At 40.4% G+C, this 23727-nt stretch overlaps 2 protein-coding genes across 2 annotated transcripts; both read right to left on the bottom strand.

The window, feature by feature from the left end:
• Positions 1-1177: 1177 nt before the first annotated feature.
• On the bottom strand, positions 1178-13721 carry cc2d1a (coiled-coil and C2 domain containing 1A). The gene is made up of 28 exons (XM_053330882.1): positions 13589-13721; positions 12840-12912; positions 12591-12726; positions 12379-12482; positions 11632-11877; positions 11160-11469; positions 10421-10530; positions 10230-10302; positions 9525-9641; positions 9272-9399; positions 8495-8567; positions 8280-8413; positions 7758-7845; positions 7556-7632; positions 7304-7399; positions 6433-6555; positions 6178-6236; positions 5254-5370; positions 3997-4070; positions 3507-3565; positions 3194-3345; positions 2987-3077; positions 2749-2904; positions 1928-2059; positions 1695-1821; positions 1533-1609; positions 1367-1414; positions 1178-1267 (listed from the first exon to the last, which is right to left on the bottom strand). Exons 2-28 carry the CDS (start codon positions 12897-12899, stop codon positions 1235-1237), a joined length of 3000 nt encoding a protein of 999 aa, XP_053186857.1. The 5' UTR covers positions 12900-12912; positions 13589-13721; the 3' UTR covers positions 1178-1234.
• A 7565-nt stretch (positions 13722-21286) lies between these two features.
• On the bottom strand, positions 21287-21976 carry nanos3 (nanos homolog 3). Its single transcript, XM_053335281.1, has one exon. The coding sequence runs from the start codon at positions 21974-21976 to the stop codon at positions 21287-21289; it is 690 nt and encodes a 229-aa protein (XP_053191256.1).
• Between the last annotated feature and the right edge of the window lie 1751 nt (positions 21977-23727).

The raw sequence follows: 23727 nt of genomic DNA on the forward strand, positions 1-23727 counted from the left end.
GAAAGGAGTGACAGGGATGTCTATGGGGGAACAGAAATAGAAATGAGCAATTAGCCAGCTATACTGACACATATTGGGTTATCTTCCTGTGGACAGACTGTTCAGCGCCCACTGTGCTGCCATTGGAGAGCTCGGTGGGACAGAATCTGTTTTATTAAACCTCATAGATCAACGTGGAAAATGCTGCACTGATGCAGCTGCTGTTAATTATTTTCTAATTGACAGCACAATTCACCACATTGTTCAAGAGTTTAGAGAAAATCCATACAGGGCAGCCTATTACTGGAGACTCTGAATAATCTCTGAATATATGTAAAGGAATTAGTGTGAAGAAAGTGAAGATGAAGAAGACAACAAAGAGGAAATAGCTGATGAAGAAGAAGAAGAAGCAATCCTTTAGCAGAGCTAAGCTTCCACCACATTCATGGCACGCTGTTAACACCTCCCCTCCCCAACCCCAAAGGCGACTCTACGTCTGATCTAGTCGTCTCCTTGGTGACACAAAAACACTAATCCCTCATTATGGGATGTAGGCTGCTGCGCCCCGAAGCCCCGTTTTTTTATTCCCATATCACACCACTCCAAATGGAGCAGATTACTGTAATCTGGGAACACTGGAGCAGACAGATTAGATTAAGCTCATTACACATATAAAATATGGGAAAAGGGGTTAAAAACACCTCAGTCCATTGGTTAAACACACTTCAGAGCACATACACAAACACACACGCACACACATATTTTTGGTCATCTACAGACACCAAAAGACTGTCAAATGTAAAATCTTCTGACAGATCTCTTCACCAACAACTCTCAAAGGAAAAATGGGAATAGAAGAAAGCAGTTAACAGAGTAAAAGGAAAACTCTATAAAGCAGCAGTTTTCTGCATTGCTCGTCTTGTTTAAGTGCAAATAATCCTGCGTCTCCCTTTGCTTTTTAACACGTTTTAATGCTCGCTTTCATTTTTGTGTCCCTTTGTAGTCGCAGATTTGTTTTAATTATTGTGGCTGGCAACAAACCACAAGTGCCACATGTTAAGTTGTCTAGTCAACAGACAGAATTAGCAGGTAGTTTCATGCAGCTGTCATGGACATAAGCAGCATAGAATCATGCTAAAGGTGCTTGAAGGAACCGGCTGTAGTGTTTGTATATGAGTGTGTATGTGAGAGACAGAAAGAGAGACAGAAATGATATAACAGTACTCCAGCCAAGTCTCTGCTCTCTTCGCTCCTCTTATCCAGTACGTTTCCTTGTCAGTGATTCCAGCTAAAGAAGATAAAAAACAAATATATATATAAAACACATAGTATAAACACACATGAAAATGATAAATGTTCTATATTGACAGAACATAGCAGCAGTCACCTCATTCTCTACCATCTTCAACCTGCCCAGAGCATCCTTGGCAGCTTCCTATAAAAAGGAAAAAGTATGGAAACTATTTATAATAACACACAACACGTACACAGACACACAAGCGAGCAGCAGCAATCACATTCGATGAGCAGCTGACCCATGACCCTTAGCTCACCCTGTTGCCTTGGCTCGAGTATTTCTTCACAGAATCAGCGAGACCTTGGGTGAAGCGCCGTAGAACATTTTCATACTCTGCGTACATTATGTAGAATAATGTGGGTTAATATACACACGCCAGAGTAATGTACTCGTATATGTTTTCGTGTGTGTGTTTTACCTGTTAGCAGAGCAGGAGAGGCTCGCTCCAGCTGTGCTTTCTGCCACTGCAGTCTGTGTGTGACCTCTTTGTGTTGATGGATGAGGTCAGGTGGGGGATCCCGTCGGTTCTTTCGGTATTCTGCAATCTGAGCGAGACAGGTGTATAAATGACTGACGAGACCTTTGCGCCTTTGGGTCGTTACAAGCATTAGAGGACTGAACACACACATGTACACACAAACAAACAAATACCTTTCTCTCCAGCCGCTCCCTGTCGTAGTTGAGGAGACTGAAGCTGTGGAGTTTGTACTGCGGAGGAGAGTTGTTGGGATGACCGCTCCGGCTGTTTGCTTCATGTCTGGGTTTAGATCGAGGAGATGGAGCCTGGTTCGAACATACACACACACAAACACACACACACACACACAGACATCAGTGTGCTGGCAGAGTCACAATCATTTTGACCCAGTATTGTATGATTTTTGTTCTACTGCCTTTACGGGCCGTGCTCAAAGGGACTACAGGATGACAGTAAGTATTCAAAGGGCAGCAGTGCATGTCCTAACTGAGGCGGTTGATTGTTTTGCTTGAAACTAGTCTAACAAGTTTATAGCTGTTCTGAACGCCCATACTGAAGGTGTGGAGAAAAACCTGCTATCAGAGAGAGATGAGATGCAATAATTGCTTAAGTTTGGATAGCTACAGTCTCTCCTACATAGCTTTCATACTGTTTGGTTGAACACATGAAAAGAGCCAGAGGTAATTCTGCAAAGCCTGAAAAAAAGAAAATGCTAAAATCCTGCTCATGTTCGATCGCTGCGTGAGGTGGCCATGATTGTTGAATTCAGAACATTACAAAAATTTAAACGCCATAAAAAGGTGTTGGGTCACATATCAGATGCGCTTTGAAGATCTGTCAAGTATTTCGGTTGTAGCGTACTGCCCCCTTAACAGTATCTTGTGTCCTGACATTTACAGTATGTGTAGTTTTTAAAATGGCACAGAGGCTCAGTGTTCAGCAAAGAAGCTCCTAACTGCCACTCACATATAGTACATGCAGGTCATCTACTCACCCGATCCTTTTGCCTCTCTGGAGGAGAAAGGGGTGAGACCGGTTCAAGAACCAGCCACTTCTCCGTCACTGGCTGGAGATCGACTGATGATAAAGGCTCTCTGACCTTCACCTTCACCTCCAGCTTGCCACCTGTGGGTTTACGTCCATCCATCACCTGAGAGACACGCACACACTGTTAGATAGATCTACTGTGTGCTTGTGTATATAGTTTGTGTTGACATGTGATTACCACTCGCCTCTATGATCTCTCTGATGTCACAGTGGTTTTCTAGAGCGTCTAGCTTCAGGTGAGCTGTGCCCACTACTTTGTCTGTTTTAAAGAGGCCTCTAGAAACACAGTAGAGGAGAATGCAACTGATGAAGGTACAACACACATTACATTTATAACATAAATCAAACAGATAAACAAGGTAGCTACTACTGGCTCTCTACAAGGTTTTTACCCCTTGTGGATGATTTCAAACTTGACGCCTTTGGACTGCACAACTCGTTTGAAGCCTCTGTGTGTCCGGTTGATGTTCAGTTTGAACTGCTCTTTGAACTCTGGACTGTTTGTGTTCTTTACTGTGCTGGTTTTGTCTCTCTGTGCCTCCTCCTACACACACACACACACACACACACACACACACACACACACACACACACACACACACACACACACACACACATATACACAAATGAATGAATTAAAACACATCTAGATATAAATAGAGTCAAATGTTCATAATCTCCTCTTTGAGTGTGAACATTTTTTACCGAACTGGGAAAAGGAAACTCAAACTTCACACTGGCATCCAGATCGTTAGGTGAGACACCTGAAGAGAGAGATGTCGGTGTTAGTGTACTTAATTGGATGGATGAATGTTTAGGTAGGTAGATGATAGATACAACCTTAGCATACACTATAAATATAATAATATAAACATATGATAACATACTATGAACATTAGACAAGTGTGTAAAGTTGTGACAGAAGCTATAAAGCTGAGAGGTGAGGTGTTGTAGTAGAGAGTAATTGCTTAGGGCAAGATTGATTTCCTGTATCAGTCCTTGTGACAGTGAGTCTGGACCAGTCTGTTAGAGAAAGTGCTCCGTTGTTTGTCTAGTAGGAGATGGAGGGGGGTGGGGGTGGTCAGGAGTTTATTTGATATCCTCCTCTCCATCACAACTTGAAGCCAATTGCGGAGCCGTCCATCTTCCTCAATTAAACTCATTTACTGCCAGGATATTTCAAAGAACTGCCTACCTGCAGGCGCTGGCAGGTTGATGCCTTTGATGATGTACAATACCAGGTCATTAAGTGTCAGGTTGGGGTAGATCCTACAGGGGGGGGAAACAGGAGTCATGACCATTCAGAAGCAGCATTATGACTGACAGACATTAACCAGTCAGCATCAATGAAAGCCAAACAGCCCCAACTGCTGAATGACTCACTGGTGGAGTCACCTTGCTGTAAGCTTGGTATGATACTGGAGAAGAGCCAGAGTGAGTCACAGTGAGTCACTCTGACTCATCTACAGATCTAGTTGGGCAAAGTAATTCTATTCTTGTCTATAAAAAATGTTTTCATAAATGAGTGACTGATGCAAATGGTGAAAATCTAAATAACGAAATATAAAAGACAACTTTCACGGTGTTTCATAACAGGGAAGATTGGAAATCCCTAAAATCACAATAAAATAGGTTTATTGATTCGTCCATTGATCTATTGATTGATGTATTTTTCATGTTGGGATGGGACACTGACACCAAAATCAACTGTTGGCATCCTTTAGCTGTGACCAATTTATAAGAGCTTGACAAATACTAGATTAATTTGATGTATATCGATATTAGACAATTAATAATAATAATAATAATAATAACAATAACACTAATAATAACAATAACTATTGAAGATAACAATTGCCTATTAAAGAACTGACATCAAGATAGGAAGTGAGCCAAACATTTCACAGTTAAATAAATACTGTTTTTTTTAATGTGTTGGTGATAGTTTCCAAAATATATCTAAATCGTTTTTATTTACCTATATTACCCAGATTATATTATATTATATTACCTATATATAAGATGATATCAGTGGCTTTCTTGTTGATTGGAGGCAGAATACATTAAGTGTGGTTGCACTAATGTTGTGGTCTGTTAGTAGCTGGTTCTGCCATAATTCTTGGAGGAACTTAAAAATCTACCAAAAAATAATTTTATTATTATTACATAAATATGACTCCAAACCCAGTAACCACTTCTGCTACTTTGGAATTGCATTGCCAATTTTAGCTGAAGGCTCCAAAAAAATGTTTTCTTTTTTTAACAGTTTGAATCACCAAGTACAATGTTTTATAAATACTGAATGAGAATATGACTATTTTGGGAATTAACTGTTCCACAAAAGTATTGAAATTTTCTGTTTTTGTGGAATGCAAAAAGTAACTCAGAAAGAACATATAATGATAAATGATCTGTTATGAATTCAAATGTATTCTGTGAGTTTGTTGCTGACTTGGCGGTGTTGAAGGTCCTCTCCTCAGTGCGGCATTTGGGGACAGGATGGCCCTTGGCGTGGGCGTTTTTCAGTATCTCAATGTTCTTCAAAGACTCCTCGACTAGCTTCTCACACCTGGTGGAGAGACAGAGATCCTCCTTACACACAAAGGCTAACACATCTCTCATATTGAGATCTTATTCCTGAAATGTCACAGGTCTGATTTCAGCACAGGCAGCGGTCACAGTTTGCCATAAAGCTGTATTTGCTGAAAGCACCGCATGTAGTTCTGCATTTGTTTGAGGAGCATCATTATGTGACAATAACAGGTTTTGTTAATCTATCTGAAAAATGTGTAAAATATGTAGTGTGACATGAGAGTCACACTGTTTGCCTTACGATGAAGAGATCACACTACACAACACTGCCGAAGTGAGTAAATGAAAGTTCAATAGCATAAATTCATTGATTAATACATTTAAGAATATATTTAAAATCATTTAGTGAGTAAAAATATCATGTGTTTCTCAAATGTGAGAACTGGAGTGTTTTTCTGCTTTGTGTGTTTGACAGTTATAGAGGAAAAGCAGTTGAAGACAATATATTGGGCTCTAGTAAATGCAGATTGTATTTGGTCATATTATTTGTTATTGTGTGCATGAATCAACTGATCTAGAAGTTTTGAAGTTTTCGGTAGCTGCCTGTGATGTTTTTATGTTGACAAAAATTGCAGAGATCCTTAATTGTGAGAACAAATTGATTCAATTGAATACCCGAATGATCAATTACAATTTTAATTTAAAAAATAATGTGACACTAGTGTAACTGACACCTGCATAAAGCTCAAGTTGAGTCACCAGAACAGAGAGCTTTATATTCCAACATGACTGCAGATGTCATACTAAAATTCAGGCACACACACAGACAAATGATGTCTCTTACTTGAGAGCCTCAGCCACATTGCCCGTCTTTACAGTCTGCTGAGAGTAGTTCAGGCATTTCTGGAGATAGATGAAGACAGAGAACAAAACAGAGTGTGGTGAAGAAAACAGATCACAGCCACACAAAACAATCTTGGTTCAATATGTGCCTGCTTAAAAAGTTGCACCACTAGAAAAGTGATGAAGAAGCTTTAGGGGCATAATTGCAACTACTGTATGATATCCACATCGGCATGAGGGAGGGGTGTATCCTAACCTCGTGCTGATTCCGCACAAGATCCATGAGACCGCGGTACTGCTCACTGGAGCGAGGGGAGAGAGGGGAGGTACGGGAACGAGCCATGGAATAGTCATCCTCACTGACTGGAGCGTTGGGGATCTGTTAGGAAGAAGACAATTACAAATGTGCTGATAAACAAAAAATGTGTGTAGGGCAAAGGGTGGAAATATCTATCTACTTGCTATTATGCCAAAATACATGAGTACCACTTCAATAATAAGCCTTACACATATTCATTTATGATTTGCAACATAGTTTTGAGAACCCTAAATCAAGCATGCACCAAAATCTCAAATCTGAACATCAAATTATGAACATCCTTTTCTAAGCTTGTGTGAACACCCACGAGAAGACAAACTAACAAAGGCACAAGCATAATATTCTCTGTAAACACAGTGAGACAGAGCCAGAGAGAAATTCATCAGTTATATGAAGCAAAATGAAAGAAAGTCACAGGGGACAAGTGACAACTGTATGAGATATAAATAGTAATGGAATCACACTGGGAAGAAACACATCACACACACACATACACACACATACACACAGAGAAATAAACACAAACATACAGAAGGTAAGACCACCATGAACATGAAGATGGGTTGTATTTCACTCCATGTTGCCTTCCTTCTGTTTTGTATTTCTGTCACATTTCATGTTAACATGCCTCACACATTCAATTGCGCTCACGCTCACACACACACACACACACACACACACACACACACACACACACACACACACACACACACACACACACACACACGTAACAGCTGTGAGTTTGTAAGTGGGAAACTAGCTCTGTATCTTCTTGCATTTCATTAGTTATTGAGAATATATTTAACACCTTGGTGATATCAACAGGTAGGCCAGATTTGGCAGCATTGATCATGGGGTCAAGTCCTTTGGCGTTTCTGAGGTGCTGCGCTGCTCCTGTCATGTCCTACACAGAACCAATAAACAGAAACAGATGTTCAAGACTCCAATAAAACAACATGCTGTATTAACAGTATCTACAAGAACACAAACATGGCAGGAAATCAATCTACAGAAAAGAAAAAGAAAAGAAAAAAAACACAGAAAAAAGTCGACAGCTCACCTTCATCTGTTTGGAGCGCAGTGCTGCACGCAAAAAAGCCTGTCGTCTTAGCAACAAGAAATCTACTTGCTGCTGGCCTAAAAGGATAATTAAGAGAAAAAGAAGTGAAACTCTGCCTCATGTAGCACTTTAATGCTTTGTACATGAAGGCAGGCAGGTGAGCACGTGCATGTCGCTACACAAACCCACAATCTGAACACACCTTTAAGTCCCAGTTTTAGAGCCGAGGAGCCTCGAGGGGCCTGAGGAGCTGGAGATTTTGCTGTCTGGGAGGGTGGACGTGCTGCTGGCTGCAGAGACAGAAAATATTTGGGTTAGAATCATGAGACAAATGCAGTACACAACAAGATTTCACGGTCCTGTATTGTCCTCGTACAGTAAACTGCTACATCTTGAGACATGTGAGCTCCATTTAATATTTTTAATCATCTTAAAAAACTAAGTCTGTTAGTTAATATATTATATTCAATATAAAATCACTGTTCCTGTAAATTACAACAGTATTATACTTCACTGTGATTATGAGCATGAAGATGATGCAATAGGCAAGAGAAAACTGTTAATTCAATGATAATGATTCAAGTACAACATAGAAGCTGGCAGGATAAACAATAAATCATTGATAGCTTTGGTTTATATGTTTGAAAGGTAACCAATCCGACTCCTTGGCTGCATTATCTGACCATTTGGCGGTGCCTTTATTTGTTTATTTTTTTTTGTTTACCTTGGCAGCCTCTCTTGGACTGTCCTCTTCTTCATCTTCTGCGTCTGCGTCCTGATTAGCTATTTTCATTGCTGTTTCCAGGACACCCATGAAGTTCTGCTGACCCCCCTCTGAGCCCTGGAGTGGTGGACAGCCTAGAACAGCAACAAACAGAATCGACTTAGTATATCTGAGAAGCAAAATCCAGTGCTAAACGCCTGTATTCAGAAACATACCTGGAGGCACAGGTAGATCAGACAAGCTGACAGGTCGTCCGGCTTTGTGAGCTCTGATAGCATCCTGGTATTGCTATTGAGAGAGGAGAAGATGACTGATTATTCTGTTATCACTACTTAAAGGGATATTCCACATTCAGATGCTTTCATGCAGTGGTAGAATTAGTCTTTGACAGTGCATTCCTGAATTGCTTAAAATACAACATATTCCCATTCCCACCCCAGACAATCGAAACAACAATAGCTATAGTAACCCCAAAAAAGTGACTTTCTTACAAATAAAGATAAAATAGAACAAAGAAGCAATACAATACTGATCCAACTCCCACATGGAAATCAATGTCATCAGTGTGCTACCATACCTACAAAAAGCTAGACACATATTTTGTTTATTATAATTATTATCTTTTTTTATATTTATTATTACTCTTTCATGCTCTTGTCTCCCTGTTCTTGTTTCATCCTCTACCTCATTCTCAGCTGCACGGTTCCTTTCAACAATCCTCAGAGAACATCGCAGGGCTTATTGTGAGTTATTTTGGTCAGTGAAATGAGCAATAGTAGTGGTTACAGCTACAGAGGGTATTACCAGTCAAAATAAAGTGAGTCACAGTATTTTGGGGAAATAAAAAAACACCACGAAAAAAATGCAGGATTGCAAATAGCTGTTTTAAGAATTTCTGACAATAACATATTGTCTAACACCTTTGGAAAAATTGCCTTTTTTCTTTTTTTTTTTTTTAAACGATAACTAAATTTTAAGTGCATGGTTTGTACCTTGACAATGCGCTGGTGCATGCGAGCTTTTCGGTCATCTCCTTTGCTCTTGGCTCCCTCTGCTGCTGACTTGTATATGTCCATCCTCTGCTGCAGGGCTTCTGCCAAACTGCTAGGAGCAGGCAGGTCTTTGCAGGACACACACACACACACACATTTATTTATTAAAAAAAATAAACATAATACAGTTTTAATCACCTGCACTACACTAACTAAGTGTTGAAGAAAGGATCAGGGTTCCCCCGAGTCTTACTGGCAGGGACCACCTGAGTGGGTGCAGCAGCAGCAGGAGCAGCAGAGGCAGCGGGGGCAGCTGGTTTAGAGGAAGACTGAGGAGGAGGAGGTGCACGGTGCTCTGCTACTACGTCTCCTGTGAATGATCAGACAGACATGAAGATGATCAACACATAGGGATTGAATTGAAAGAAAAAGACAGGAGAAAAGAAAGAAAACAAATTGAAGATGGATTCTGATGGTTTTAATTAGCAGTCTTTCTTTAAATAATCTGTCTGGCACTCTAGCTCAAGTAAATGTAAGTCAACGTAATGTCATTCAGTGAGCTGACGAGGACCAATGGACGAGCTGGAAGTGAGTCTGTGATATAGTGCATGTGTGGAATCAGGCGTGTGACATGCTTACAGTATTTATCAGAACATTTCTATTTGAGTAAAAATGTGTGTTTGGGACATTCATGCAACTGGATACCCAAGAACTGGATTATAGTTACAAAACTGATTTAAAAAAATGGAAAAAGCATTTAAGGAGTTTTTGTGAGTTCTTTAAATCGGTCTTTAATCAAATTTACTGTATCAAGAAATTGATACCTCTTTTAGGAGCTCCGTTCTCTATGAGGAAGCCTGAGTAAAACCTAAGAATTTCAGGATATGTTGGGTAAGTAATCAAAATAACAGTTCAAACTTTAGGTAAAGTGTAGTTTGTGTAGAGTCATTATACTGACCAGGAGGTGGCGGCAGTGAGCTCAGATCTATTGGTTGGCCTCTGTCCACTGCCTCCACCAGGCTGTCCAGCTTCTGCATAAATAGAGGAGGTCATTAGAAATGATTATTTTCTCACAAGTTTGACCTGTAAACTTTACACTGACACAAAGAAGATGTATTCATGATATAAGGTTGTTGCTGTGCCTGTTACCTTGGCAATGAGATAGTGTTGTTTGGCCTGGTCAATGTCGCCGCTCTGTTTGGCATGTATGGCAGCCATCTTATACTCCCTCTGTCTGGACAGCACGGCCTGTTTCAGCTCTAAAAGGAGTGAAAACATAGATGTATATTTGTATAGAATGGCGAGAAGAATAAAATAGAAAGCAAAACAGAAAGAATAGTTGGTTTAAAAGTTGAGGAGGATCACAGCAGGGACATCTGCGTGTGACTGTGTCTGAACAGTTTTAAATGAGGAATACTGATTCTGTGGTGGCTTCTTCTTGTTTTTGCTAATGACTGTCATCAAATAGGTGTTTAGTGAATTAAATAATAAAACTGCTGCCTGATCAGCAGTTAAAAGGCAAACAAGTCTTAAAATAGCAACTACAGTGAGCATATGTTTACTGGGAGCAGACAATGAGTGTGACAAATTTTAAAGATTAATTTCTGGTAGAGGAAAATAAATATATTAAGCTAGACCTCAGGATTTCAGCTATTTTGCCCAAATGGTATAAATAAAAATTAAATAAATTAAATCCCTTTGAGTGCCAGTGTATATTTAATGAAATTTGTGACTTTTTCATTCCAGATTACTTCATAGTGTTTGTTAGAGTGGACCCACATCACCACATTTTTACTTATACATGTACATAGATGTATAAACAGATAAAAAGTGGCAAGTTGGAGAGAGTTCCTCTAATTATGCTGTATGTCATCATGTGTCTGTGTACCTGAGTGCTGTGCATCAGGCTGGCTGGGGGTGAGTGGAGAGATGGCAGGTGTTCCTGGGGTGATGGCAGCAGCAGGCTTTTGAGGTGGGGTCAGATGGAGCGGCTTATTATTGGGAGCTGCTGGCGAAGCCTCCCTCAAAGGTTTCTGATTGGTAGGAGGCGAGGGCATCAGCATGGGCTCTGGCCGTTCCTTGATCGGTTCAGGCTCAGCTGCGACGTTGGGCTTTCCACCGAGAGCGACAGGAGGTGGGATCTCCTCTTCATTGACTGGCTTTCCTCTCTTGACAGATGTTAACATGGATTGTAATGTCTAGAGTTGAAAAGATAAGAATTATTAGCGAGAACAAATATGCAAAGTTTTAGAATAAATATATAAGAAGCTTATTAAGAAATTCCAAAAGATTTGAATGAAGGAAATGTTTAGGGATCAGCTCGTATTGAGGTGTTTCCCTGTTTTCTGCTCCATTTTTACCTTTAACCCACGGTCATATCTTCGGACTTTGCTAGTCTCCCCCGCAGCCTTAGCATTAGAAATGGCAGTCTTATACATTTCAATGCGTTCAGATAGGAGGGACTCCACCCCAGTTGCACCACTGGGAGAAGCATGAGGAGCAGCGTGGGACGTGACGCTCACTTTGGGAACAGTCGGCGTGACGGCGGGAGGTGTGGGAGCAGGAGTTTGTTCCTCATCTTCCTCCAAAACCTCATTCAATTCTGCCTACAGACACACAGAAATGTTTACAGTACAGACCATTAAACATTTTAAGCAATTCAACAGCTAAGTGAAATAAAGGGTTTAAGGCTGCAACTGACAATTATATGTTGTTATCAATTAATCTTTAAATTAATTTTGATTAATCAGGTAATCATTTAGTCTAAAAGTCAGCAACAGTTTGTCAGAACATAAGATGATGTCTTAAACTTGCTTGTTTTGTCCGACTAAAGTCCAAAACTCAAATGTATTCATTGGCTTTTTTTTTGGTATTATATAAAATGAATGAAACAAAAATGTGTATGCCACATAACTGCTATTTTCCTGCTTTGATTCCAACTAGGGACCCTTGTTGCATGTCACACCCATCACTGTCCCCTAGTTTCCTGTCAGTCACTTCACTTTTCACCGTCCAATTAAGGCAAACATACCCCAAAGAAACTGCAAATTAATTTTAATCAACTATTTTTTCAGCTCTAGCAGGCATAAAAAGGGTGTGTGTGTTACCAGCAAATCTTCATCATCCAAATCTTCATCCCCGATATCCTCAGTATCCAGGTCTTTCATACAAAGAGCTGCCATCCGCTCTATTTCAGTCATGGGAACAGGAACTGAACATATGACAAGTAAATGAATGACAGTAGCATATGGGTGAGACAAGGAGAAACTTTGGCTTACACTATGAAAATGAAGAAAATGAAAAGTCTTGTCGTTCTCACCTCTGCCTTCACCCTTCTTCCCTTGTGATCTTCCTCCTCCACCTCCCATCAGACTGAGCAGCTCTGCTTCCAGCTCTTCATCATTCCCATCATCATCCATCCCTCCATCCGGCGACAGGTCAAGCAACAGCCCCATCTGAGACAGACCATGAACGACATGGAGAGAGCTGCTGAATCATTTCTGGTGTTGACAACTAGAGGTACAAATCATTCTTACTTCTTCCTATAATCAGATGTGAGGGGTGTTACCTGTTTGGCTCTCGCTGCCCCTTGACCCCGGGGAGGGTTTGGGTTCCGACTGCGACTCATGGAGTTTTACTACCTGAAAGTTAACGGGGGATTCATTCATTGAAGTCATTAAAGTTGAGTGACAGAATCTAAAGCAGCAGTAGTAGCAGCAGCAGCAACGACCCACTTTCAGATTTGTGAAACCTTTATTTTGCTTAAGATAAAAGAAAAATGGTGATTTCCCTCATTCAAAAAACACTTCACTTATACTTGTCAAATATTAATAAGAATAATCTAGGCCAGAGTTGACAAGTTTTAGTGATGTAGAAAGGAGAAATAATGGGAAGTCTCCTTGTTAATCTAGCCCACATTTGATGAATTCAAGAGTAGTGGCTTGGTCTATATGGGGCCTGGTCTAATGTAGTTTGGATAGGGGAAAAAAGCAGTGAAATCGCCCTTTTTTCTGTTTTCACTAACTGAATAAAGATTTCACACATCTAAAAGTGGGTTTAAACAGCGTTTAGACATTTGCTACCATGAGCCGCTAAATGTTATTATTTAAGCTTTGGTTCGCTTAACTTTCCCCTTAACCCAGACCCGGACCTGAACTCCAGCGTCATGCTATGTGCCATTTAGGTTTAAGTAATAATAATTAACAATTCACACAGTTTTAAATGTCTTGTTTAGCTTCAACTCTCATGTTAGCTATCAGCTAATATAACATTCAATGTAAGTGTGTACAGCTAACAGCTACTGAATGTGTTGTTTACCTCGTCAGCAGGTCGAGCACGGCTCAGAAACAAAAGCAGAAAAGAAAAGAGATAAAAGTGTTTTAACGTTTAGTAAGAGCAGGTAAAACAACAACGGTGAGCAGTGGGATTTACTTCCGACATTTGCGTCTCCCATGGCAACCAACGCATCGAGCTTTACGGCTACTGACGTAAAACATCAATGTATGTCACAGCTCTCCTGGTCCACGGTTGGCAACAATTTTTTTTCCCAGGATGGCGAAGTCATGACCCGCCCATACAAGCCCTGTCATATTTTGTGACTCACCTTCTGTCTTGTTTTTGGTGCACACGTCACACCCCCAAAGAGTCACCACTGTGGCTTCTTTTTTTTTGGTAATTTATGTAGACTTTTTTAATATATGGTGAAAAATTTGGGAGTAATGGTAACTTATTGTTCATGCCAAAAAAGTACAGTCTGTTCCTTATTTAGCGGTCTTCTTCTGTGGATTGAGTTATCAAATTGTAAATACTAGAAAAGGCCATTTACAAATGGAGAGAGTCTGTGTTTCTTTGGAAACAACCACAGTGATATAACGAATGGTATTCTGATTTATTCAGCACTGCCCATTTTGTTTTTAATGACTAATTTCTGAAGTAATGTGGAGAATAAATGAATATTGTTTCACAATACTTTTGTCTTTATTTCTTTATCTGGAAGGACGATGCAAGCCAAACTGCCCAGAACTATAATCAGATGCAAATAAAAAAAATACTTTGAATTATAATGTGGGTTCTGATATGGCTTTTCCACAAAACAGTATAATTGCTTTGATAAAATCCTTAAGTAGCATCTATTTATCCTCCCTCATTAAAGATTAAGGGGAAATAATAGCCTTGGACAGGACAACAGAATTTGGGCTGATATTCCTTGAGGGTGCTTTTGTATTTACATTTCAAATTATAATGTATTATTATGGTCAAATTTACATTTAAAAAAATATTTTTCTCCACACCCAGTCACTAGATCAGCATGTCAGACATATTTTCTGTCATGTCACAGTCCAGAAGGTGTTGCTGTTGCTGCTATAAGAATTATTTGTGTGTGCTTTGGCTGCCAGTGTACATTGCTTTCAAGTGTGGTATGTTCATTAAGTAATGATGCCAGTTAAAATAATGTCACTGAAATACATGTTGAACAGCAACAGTGGTTTTGTGTGTGTTTGGGCAAGTTTTGAACAGTTTTGGGGCTGGACACCATCAGCTTGAGTAGCAGAGTGGTGTTTATGATAAGACATTAGCTGCTGTAGCCCCTAGCCTGGTCACAATACACTCACTGAAAATGAATTATGAAAATTGAAAAATTGTAACTTCTCCTACAGGCAACATACGTGCATTATCAGAGTATAGCAACACCTTATACACAGTGCCGTCTGACATTTCATACATGCCGGCTAAGTGAATATAAAGAGTATTTTCCTTATCCCCTTTGAAATTGCGGTCACTGAAGAAGCTAACTTGGTTTAACCACGTTTTTTGTTTAACACCTTCCTTGCCTGGTCGGTCAATAGTTGAGAAGTTTGACGTCAAGAAGGTTTGCTCGCTATGATTGGATGACAGTAAGCCAATCAGAGTACAGCAGGGCGGGTCATGACTTCACCATCCTGGGAAAAAATATCTCCCACGCGCATCGTGCTCAGGTGGGTTAGTTGTGTAAGGAGGACAAACTATGTTTTCTGACTGTTTGTCCACCAGTTATAGTTTTTAAAAAAAAGAAAAAAGGTTGTAAAAACCAAGTACACAGGTCATATCTTCACTTTTGTTCATTCATTCAGTCCAGTCAGGGTAATTTGTTAACTAATGTTAGCTAGCTGCCTACTAACTAGCTAAATTAACCGTTTTGAGGAAAAAATGTCAGAAATAGTAGTTAGCTGGCTATAAGTTATTTATCAAACCAGTAGGCAATTGTTGTTGCTACATGTTGTTATGTTACATGTTATTAATTTAACTTGTTTTGATGCTTTTTAAAGAGGAGATGGCCAAGAGGAGAGCAAAGGTCAGCAGTACTGGTAGGGGAGACCTAGTTGTACTTCTAAACAGAAGTAAGTGTATGATTGTGTCAGGCCCAGTTGTAAACAATAAAATGTTACAGTGATTCCTCATCACAGTTTTTAATTTATCTATTTTTCTGTCAAGTTCAAGCCAGTTTAGAACCACCACAGACTCGGTCACTCAGGTCAAGAAAGAGGGAACGTCCAGCTGATGAGGATTCACTGACTGATGATGTTCAGGCTTCTGTCCATCAACAGGTATTTTTAGTGATTAAAAAAAAGTACATTGGCCTATCCGTAAATAAGACAGTTGCTGATGTCAGTGGCTGATTATCTGCGGTCATATGTTCAGACTCAGACAGTAGTAGCAACAGTAGCAGCTGTGGAACTACAGAAATTTCTTCTTTTGAGGTAAGTAATTGTATAGCCGGCTAAAAGGACTTTGAAGTAGGTGTTTTTTCAAATAAAAAAAAGAATTTCTTGTGAAAATTATTTAAGATTGTTAAATGAATTTTGCTCATTCACAGATAGTGTAAAGATGGGGAGAATTACTTTAAAACACTTCAGGTAGTTTTTTTTTTTCAATGATTCCTTCGTTTCTCAGTGGAATAAATAACAACAAATCAACATCATCCAAAAAAATATCATTATATTGGTTATCTTATTTTAAAAATCAGTATCGGTATTGACCCACAATCTCACAATCAGTGCATCACAGAGCTGAACAATCATGCCCCCCCCCCCAGGCACCACAGCTTCATCTTTTAACTAGATGGGATAAAGTATGAACTCTGTGCAATACATAGTGTAGCAGGATTAGGCAGGGCAGTAAGAGTTGTGCAATAAATATTCCATTGCTTTTGTTCTAATCATGTGCTTCTGATGCACTTAATTATGTGTGAGTGTGTGTGCGAGTGTGGGCATTGTTTTTAGAGGCCGCACAAACAAATCTCGTGCTGTTTTACTGCATAATGACAATAATGTTGATTCTGTGATTAACTTTCTTTCTTCTCAATTTCAGGACACTGAAGGTAATAATAGAGCAGTGGCTGCCACGTTGCTACAGTCCTCTCTGCAGGAATCTATGACTTCAGCTCAACAGGATCAGGCAGTAGAACAGCAACAAAATGCCACCACAGAAGAAAAACATGCCCAAGGACCAAGTTTGTACTCAGAAAATGAGGTCGTTAAAGCTTTTGAAGGGCAAGAAGAGACAACAGTCACCAGTCCCAAGAATGATTCTCAGCTGGAGAGCTTCACAGTACATACTGAAAATGATACCATCAAGAGGGGGAAGGACGAGGAGGAAATAATGGCAGAGGAATGTAACCAGTCAGCATCCCCAGTATGCACTGACCAACTACAGGTTTTCCTCCCAACCTCTGAAGAGGGTGATGAATCTTGTGCAACAGTTAAGGAGGAACAACTTGGTGAAAGGGAAAATGCTCACTGTGATTTGGAGAGAAAAGCAAAAACCAGCCAAGATGAAACCAGCCAAGAGGAATCCAGCCAAGATGTGTGCATGGTTGATGTCAAGGAAATCACAAAGGAGGCAGTTGTGGCTTTCCCAGTCAGAAAGAAGCGAAGGATGGGAATGTGTGGTCTTACAGAGAAGGAGCGGGGTTATTTTTTACAGACACAGAAGCGTGAAAATGGGCAAGAGAAGGTGGGGAGAGTTGAGACAGAGATATGCAATAATAAAGCTGACCTGTCGGCTCAGGAAGAGATTATATCCTCACCTCCACCCATCCCAGAAGCCAGTGTCGCAGAGCAGAGAGAGGCAGAGATAAAACTTCAGTCCAGTCCCAGTGAAGGGGTTGACAGGTCAGGATAATGTAGTGGGGAATGTTTAATATAAGTTTAATTTCTGCATTGTCATGACAGCACCAGTGGTGTCAATGGTTATACTGCATCACGTACTGTTAGATCAATGATATTCTACCCTAGTAGAGTTAAAGGTTTAAAAAGCTATTTAAGTAAAACTCTCATTCAAAGTTTACACAGAACTAAGGATACTAAGGAGTGTTTTTAAATGTATGAAGGATTGTAACCCTTCATATCTCAATTCAATTTATATTGTTTTAAATTGAAACAATTAACTCTTAAATACAATTAAAATGAAATTATTGATTTAAAAACCTCCAAAATTTACAATCAAAGTAACATGAGTGAATGTAACTTGTTTGACAATAACATTGTTAACACACAGGTCAGACACGGAAGTCCATATTGCAGTCTCGACCTCAAATGGGACCAGTACTGTTTGTGATCCAGGCTGCTCAGAGGGAGAAAGTTGTGAGGCTGAAGGAGACATCATACCTAGTCCAGAACAAACTGGTGACTCAAGGTCAGATCCGGAAGCGGAGGCACATTTGGGGAATACAGAGCAACAAGAGCTTGGGGGCAGTTCAGCTGAGATTATGGCTGAAATACATCAGAAACAAATCAAAGACGGGGAAGATGGGAGGGCAGAAGTAGAAACTTGTCACACAGATCCATCTCAGAATGAGGAGACCGAGTTACAGAAGGGTGGGAGTGAGGCCGAACCTCATCAGGTGCATAGTGAGACCATGACAAAAGATGAAAAAAAGGAAGAGACGACTGATCATGCCGAGGACGGTGACAGAGCCGAGGCAGGGGCTTCATCAGCAGACACCCAGCCAGAAGGATTCAACGGTGGCTCTGTGGAGCTCTGCCAGGCTACGGTGACCCCTGGTAGTTCAGAGAGAGAGGCCAGTGTGAGTAGTAGTACCACAACCTACAAAAACAGGGTCGATAGGGGAAGGGAAGTTTTGTTGACTGACAAAAGTATTGATGCAAATAAGTATGTCTTCCAGTCAGTGTTGCTCAGATAAATTAGGCCTGAAACAATTTATCATGAGGGAAATTGTTTAAAAAACAACAACAATTAAGTAGTTGTTTAAATAATTTATTAAGGACAGTTTGCGGCTCTGGCTTTTCAAATGTGACAATTGGCTGCTCTGATCTGTTATGACTTGTGTTCAGTTGTTTGGACAAAATGAGCAATTTATTGTCACCATTGGCTCTCTAAATTGTGAAGGAACTTGTTGACTATTTCCTGACAACAAATCCTCAGAATAATCTTATAATGGTTAGATGCAACTTTACTGCAAATCACAAATACAAATGCTGTAACATACATTACTCATGCTGTGTTAGCTTTAGTAAGTTTAATTAATGAGTTTAATTCTAAGATAAAATATGGCACCTTATAGAAACACAGATGAGACACTGACACTCATATCAACATTCAAACATCACCAAATATAGATAATGATAGATAGTGCAGGGTTATATTGTGTGTTTCTATGATTTCATCCACCCTTTACAAGTGACTTAAAATGTATCTTATTGCATTAAAACAGGAAGAATATGTATGTTTGTTTATATTTGTGGCATGCAGTGTGGTCCTGATGATGAACCCGCCCCTTGTCCTCCTGCTATGAATGTGGAAGACCCTCAGATATGCGACACCACTGACCAGTTTGGATCTGGATGCTTAGATTATGTGTCGGACTCACAGCTGAACACCATTGTTTGGAGGTAAGGAGGGCAGGAATGGGGTTAAGTCCTACAAGAGCTCTGACAGTAATGTGAAGAAAGGGAGGGGAGCGTGAGAGAGGCAGACTGGTTCTGAAAATAAATACCCAGTATAAACTAAGAGTAGAAACAGCACCATCCACACATCACAGGTCTTAAACAATGAAAGTCACAGAAAATGATTACATTTGAACAAACATCAGATTGTCAGATGGACCTGGTTAATTTTCTTTCATTCCTTTTTGCTAAAATTTTGGATTTATTACGAGCATGTAGACCACCAACTTTTCACTTTCTCCCACCATTCAGTGAGGAGGAGCTGACGGATAAGAATGGAAGTCTCGGTTGCTCGGACCGTAATGAAGATGCCACAGACTTGATCTGTGGGCTCATCAGAGAACTTTCCTCTCTAAAGTCAGTAACTAACTGTCCACTTTCATATTTGATCTATTTTTACTTCCCTTTTTTATGCAACTCCTTCCTTTCTTCAAACTTCACTCTGCCCTCAGCTCCTGCATGTCTCTCCACTCTGAGTTGAACTTTTGACTCATAATACTATTGGTCAATTCCATCCTCTTCACGCCCACCTCTGTGCTCTGATTGGCTGGTGGGTGGTGTCAGCTTTCTCAGCTCTAGCCTTCTTGGCACCTTTTCCTGAGGCCAGCTGAGGGTCAGTGCACCTTGTTTAGTCCAGCCATGAAATCTACCCTTTGGTGTTGATGGGTGGGTAAAGTTCAGAGAAACTCTTGGCTTTGAATTAAATTGATGTACTTTTAATTGGAACCATTTTTTTTTAAATCCTTCCTTAGATTTACAAATTATTAGCAAAGAATAAAAATCAGTCAAGGGAAAGAATATGTAGGTATGAGACAGCTGTTATGTTTGGCTGATCTGAGGGAGGACTGACAATAAAAGTATGAAATTGTCTTATTTGTTGTGAAAAGGTTGTTATTAAAATAGGCAATATATACAAGAAGGAATTTAAAATGATAGATAATTAAATCTCAAAGTGCATAAAATATAGTTTGATACAAATTCTCCTAATATTAACTAAAAACTTGTGGAGCAGCTTTTACCTCTGTGTAATGAATTCCAAGTCTTTCAAATGTCCCCCTCTGTCTTTTAACATTCTCATACTGACCCCTTTTATGTAAAAATCGGTTGCACAGAAAGCTACTGAAATGTTGACAAAATAATCTGAATTTGTTCCATCATTGTTTTTTTGCAGTCGAACTGTAATGGCCACTCACAGAGAGCTTGAAAACCTGCGACGTGGCAGTAAAAGTTCAAGGAGCACCACACGTTGAGGGTTTAGTCCAAGTACCTGAACCTCCTGATCTTACTGTTGACCCAAGGGTTCATGGGTAATGCAGACACTTGTGCCATGGTGCAAACCCTTAATATTTAACTATGAATCCAGGGGATCTCAAAGTTGTATTATAACAGCTGGAATGTTCAGTTTTATGGCTTCATTGTTGTTCTTCTCTTTAAATAAATCCAGATGTTGGTCCTCATTTCATTCACTCCAGCCTCAACATATCTGGAGGTTAATCTTCCATGTATGGCTAATTCTGTCATCAATTTCAAAAATGACAATGAATACAAACAGATCTTGTCAATTCAGACATTTATAACTTTGTTGTACAAGAGTTACAGAAATATCCACACAGTATGAATTAGAGGAGCCACATGCACAGTACTCAACATAAAACATGCCTCAGTAACAGGGATATACTCACACACAGAAGAACAAGAACAAGTCACTCATAATTTAAAAATATAAAATGCTGACCAGGTCAGATGAGCTACATACTATACTAAAGTCATTACTGATGACTGTTTTATAAAGCTTTTAAAAATATGTTAAACAAACACATCTTTCAAGTAAACGTTTTTTTTCCTCTTTCCAAACATAATATCTGGCAGTCGTTAAGTACTTCACAAAATCCAGCATAAGGAGGCAAAAAGACCTGCTCAAAAACATTTAGAAGGCTACACAACAAACGTGCCAAAGCATGCAAATGAAAAACACACAAAAGCAAAAACGCACACGTGCTAATGAGTAAAATATTAATATTAATATTAAGGAGTAAGCCTTCTGTGCAGTGACCTTCTGTTACCTGCCAGTTCAGCGTCTGGACTTGGTGTACACGGAGCTGTAAGCACTGTCCACTTTAGGACAGAAGCGCTTTGTATGAGCTTTGGCACCCGTGGCCCCACAAAGTGGACACACGTACTGCTGCAGGTAGGGGCACAGAACGTCTCCGGCCTGGTTCTTCAGCCAGTGGGACCCATACACCAAATCAGACTCCCCGTTGTGTTTGCAGAAACTGCAGAACATGCGCTCTGATGGTGGATGTGACGGAGGCGGCTCATTTGTTTTGAAACGAGTCGTCTTCCTGCGGGTCTTTGGTCCCCTAGAACCCGGCGGTCTTGGCCCTGTTTTCAAATTCCCTGTGTCTGGTCCATCAGCAGAACAAGCGTGTGGTGCGCCCCATAGGCCATCAGCTGGCTGCTGATGAGCGAAAAAGCCTGGCAGTGTAGGTTCAGCGGGGAGATCTGGTCCACAGTCTGCACCGAGGTCGCCACTTTGGCAGAGTGCGTTAATGCGCACGGACCCCAAAGCCTCACAAAGGGAATCAGATTGTGACTGTGGAGCACTGGAGGCTGCCACTGATGACTCAGTATCTGGGTTCCGGCACAGTATCTCTCGGATTGCATCCGAAAGTCCCATGTAGTCTCTCCAGGGCTGGAAACTTTTGCTATCCGACTCCATGAAACGCAGATGACAGCAGAGCCCCCAAACCACATCGTTCATTCTCACTGCTCCAGGCAAAAGTCTTGTTTCGTTTTGTTTGTTTTTTTTTTTTTTTTGTTGTCTGCCAAACTCTCAGGGTGATGCTCGAGACGACTTCTCAATAAGGTTAAGTACAGCACGGCGCTGTGCGAGCCTGAAGAACCTTTGATTGGTAATTGACTACAAGGTGTGATCCCAGGAACACGCCTCACTGTGCCAGCAGCCAATCACATGACCTCATGCACTACACATGCAGGTCGGTTCTTAAAGTTGTAACCAGTATGTGGTTTCATACTGGTGTTGTTAAGAATACTTTAAATATCGTTTAAGTGTATTTCTGTGCAAAATGTCATTTAATTTATGTGACAGTTAAAATAATGACGTTGTTTAGTTTCAGGTAATGTGAATGGAAATAACCTTTACTGCTGAAGACAGGTATACTTTAACTAAACATATGGATTTAAATTGTCTTCCAGAGACGAATTAAAGTTAAAAATGTAATGAATTGGAGGAACATACTAAATGCAGATGTTAAGGTGTGATGGGTCACTGAATGAATTGATGAGTAAGAAAATGATGTGAATCATATGCATTTGTCTTCACAGTTACTAGATTGCAACCGAACACAGAGAAGATTTTGGACCAACATAGACAACAGTTTTTTTCACCATAAGCTCAGCAAAAATAATAAATAAAAGAGTATCTTGTAAAGAAAAGAAAAAAAAAGTTCTCCAGCAGAGTCAGAGAGTTGGAAATCTATGTCAAGCAGCATTAAAACTGTTGGGGAGGCTCATGATGGACTCTTAGACACTTATTGTTGGTTTTCCCGTGGTCACTCATCTGTATGTCTGTCTGTCCTGTCAGTGAAGCAGATCAGCTATGCTGCTCACAGTGTTTTGTTTGTATATGGCTCAAAAAAATTAAGGGAATACTTAAATCACACATCGGATCTTGATGAACGAATTATTCAAGTTGGAAATCTTTACTGATGTACATTGTATACAAAATGATGTAACAGGGTACACTGCACCAGCGCAACGTTTCACAGTCGCTCTGATGATTTCATCCTGTTACCTAACAGCAGTAAGGATATGCCTCCTCAGACCATCACTGATTCACTGCCAAACCAGTCATGCTGGATGATGTTACAGGCAGCATAACGTTTACCACAGCATCTCCAGAGTCTCTCACGCCTGTCACAAGGTACCAATGGTGGACCTGCGAATTCTGGTGTTATCAGGCGAATGCCAATCAAACTGCACGGTGCTGAGCTGTGAGCACAGGTCCCACTAGAGGATGTCAGGCCCTCATGGATTCTGTTTGTGACAGTGTGGTCAGACACATGCTCAACTGTAGCCTGCTGGAGGTCATTTTGTAGGGTTCTAGCAGTGCTCCTCCTGCTCCTGGCACAAACCAACAGATACAGGTCCTGCTGCTGAGTTGATGCCCTTCTACGGCCCTGTCCAGCTCTCCTCGTCTAACAGCCGGTCTCCTGGTATCTCTGCATGCTTTTGAGACTGTGCTGGGGGACACAGCAAATCTTCTTGCAACTGCATGTATGGATGTGCCATCCTGGAGGAGCTAGACTACCTGTGCAACCTGATTGGACTGCAGGTCTGTCTCATGCTACCAGTAGTGACAAGGACACTAGCAGAACACAAACCTAGAGAAGAATCAGTCAGGAAGGATAAGGAGACAGCTTCTGAGAAAGATGAATGAAACCCATCATGTAAAATACACTCTGATCGGAAGGCTGGTGGGTATTAAGGCAA

This window comes from Scomber japonicus, chromosome 2, assembly GCF_027409825.1.
Source record: "Scomber japonicus isolate fScoJap1 chromosome 2, fScoJap1.pri, whole genome shotgun sequence".
Taxonomy (NCBI): Eukaryota; Metazoa; Chordata; class Actinopteri; order Scombriformes; family Scombridae; genus Scomber; species Scomber japonicus.